This window comes from Trichinella spiralis (assembly GCF_000181795.1).
Source record: "Trichinella spiralis strain ISS 195 chromosome Unknown Scfld2, whole genome shotgun sequence".
Classification (NCBI taxonomy): domain Eukaryota; kingdom Metazoa; phylum Nematoda; class Enoplea; order Trichinellida; family Trichinellidae; genus Trichinella; species Trichinella spiralis.
This window is the reverse complement of record NW_003526941.1, coordinates 9,786,258-9,787,877: the sequence shown is the minus strand read 5'-3', so window position 1 is coordinate 9,787,877 and position 1,620 is coordinate 9,786,258. Positions and strand designations below refer to the sequence as shown.

The following is a 1,620-nucleotide window of genomic DNA, read 5'->3' as shown; positions in this document are numbered from 1 at the left end:
TTTCCCCTGCGGCAAATTAAAGACGCTTTCTTGACACACATAAAGATTTAGATCCTGTATTTTTTGTTCGGTTTAATACCGTGTCGTAACTATTTGGAGTTGTAGTTGTTAAAGTGCCATATGAAATATTACTGTAACTTATATCCAACTCACCTGATTTTTATACCCTAATTCTAATATTGTTGTTGGAAATTATTCTACAATGAACTGGTGGCCTGTACTTGAGCGCGGGCTACGGTGGGTTACGGTAGAATGACGTCATAGACGGAGAGAAAAAACTAGTTGCGTGGGAATCGTAGCGTGTTGTGTTGTGTTCTGTATTGCGTGGGCGTGTTTGTTGTTATTTATTGTTTGTGTTGTGGTTTCTCACTACACCGTTGGTCCCGTTTCTAAGACTCCATCTTTGCTTAGTAAAAGCCTGTTTACACCTATTTGTCTTGCTTTTTGTCACGTTCGGAAACGAACATAGCTCGGATTGCGGCTAGATAATCATAGTTGATTGATCTGCCGCCGAATAAGAACTACAGTCCACTAGCTTTCAAGCGACAACGATTTTGCCGCTAACATTTTGGTCCTCCGAGCCGGATCAGTAGGGTTTACCGAAGTTGAACCCTCCGGAAGTAAGTCAGGTGGTGTCGAGTATGCGAGTTTCGCCAATGAAGAAAAAGGTCGAAATCCGCCGTTCGGCTTTGAAGAAGAAGATGGACCACTTGGAACGTATTTGGAGAGAAAACGCTCTCTACTTGGAACTTCGTTTACACCTGCAAGAGACTATTACTCTCTACGAGCAATTGGACGGTCTCCAATTGGAATTTGAGGAAGAGCTCGAAGCGGAAGACGCTGAGATCGAAAGTGACATTTGGGCAGGGCTCAGGAACCGTTTCCTGAGTTTACGGGCGAACGTGGAGTCGTCCATGGCTGCCAAGGAACCGATGGATTCGGTTAGCCATGAAGGCAGGAAGGTTCGCCTATCACGCTTCGAACTTCCGAAATTCGATGGTGATGTAACGAGATTCCGTGAGTTTTGGGATCAATTTGAATCTAGCGTCCACCAGCAGACGGATTTGTCTAACGCAACGAAGATGGCTTATCTTCGTGGCTGCTTGACCGGTGTAGCGTTGGATGCGTTGCAAGGACTGTCGGCAGCTAACCAGGATTACGAGATCGCGGTGCAGCGGCTGAGAGGGCGTTTTGATCGCCCTCAGGTGGCAATTAGACAACACATCCTCCGGTTTTTCCACACCTTAAGCAAGAGCTCAGATCTTTCCGCCATCTGTGATGAATGCCATAGGGGGGTGTATTCCCTGACGGCTTTGGGAAAGGATCCGCGTAACGGCGGCCTTTCGGCGGCGGAGGTTATGATCGCAGTCGCGCGTGAACGACTTCCAAACTCAGTTCGTATTCAATGGGATAAACTTACCATGGAGAACGGTAGCTTGGTAGCGGATCTACCTTGTTTTTTGCGGTTTCTGCAGGAGCAGGTCGAGCTTGCGGATACCACGAGAAGAGCAAGAGAAGCTGAGATTGGAAGATAAACGATCGGAAAGTGCATCGGAGAAGCAAGGACGTTCTTGGTAAGGTAGAGAACCCACAGACCGTTGCTTTTTCACTCCGCGGCTG

At 47.4% G+C, this 1,620-nt stretch overlaps 1 protein-coding gene across 1 annotated transcript; it reads right to left on the bottom strand.

The window, feature by feature from the left end:
- Positions 1 to 531: 531 nt before the first annotated feature.
- Positions 532 to 916, bottom strand: Tsp_07584 (GIY-YIG domain protein). The gene is made up of 2 exons (XM_003380995.1): positions 786 to 916; positions 532 to 742 (listed from the first exon to the last, which is right to left on the bottom strand). Exons 1-2 carry the CDS (start codon positions 914 to 916, stop codon positions 532 to 534), a joined length of 342 nt encoding a protein of 113 aa, XP_003381043.1.
- Between the last annotated feature and the right edge of the window lie 704 nt (positions 917 to 1,620).

Excerpts from the sequence above, each read along its gene's own strand:
- Tsp_07584 (XM_003380995.1), bottom strand. The coding sequence starts at position 916 with ATGGACGACTCCACGTTCGCCCGTAAACTCAGGAAACGGTTCCTGAGC. Across the intron at positions 743-785 it reads TGGAGACCGTCCAATTGCTC|TAGAGAGCGTTTTCTCTCCA; the intron begins GTAGAGAGTAAT and ends CGAAGTTCCAAG.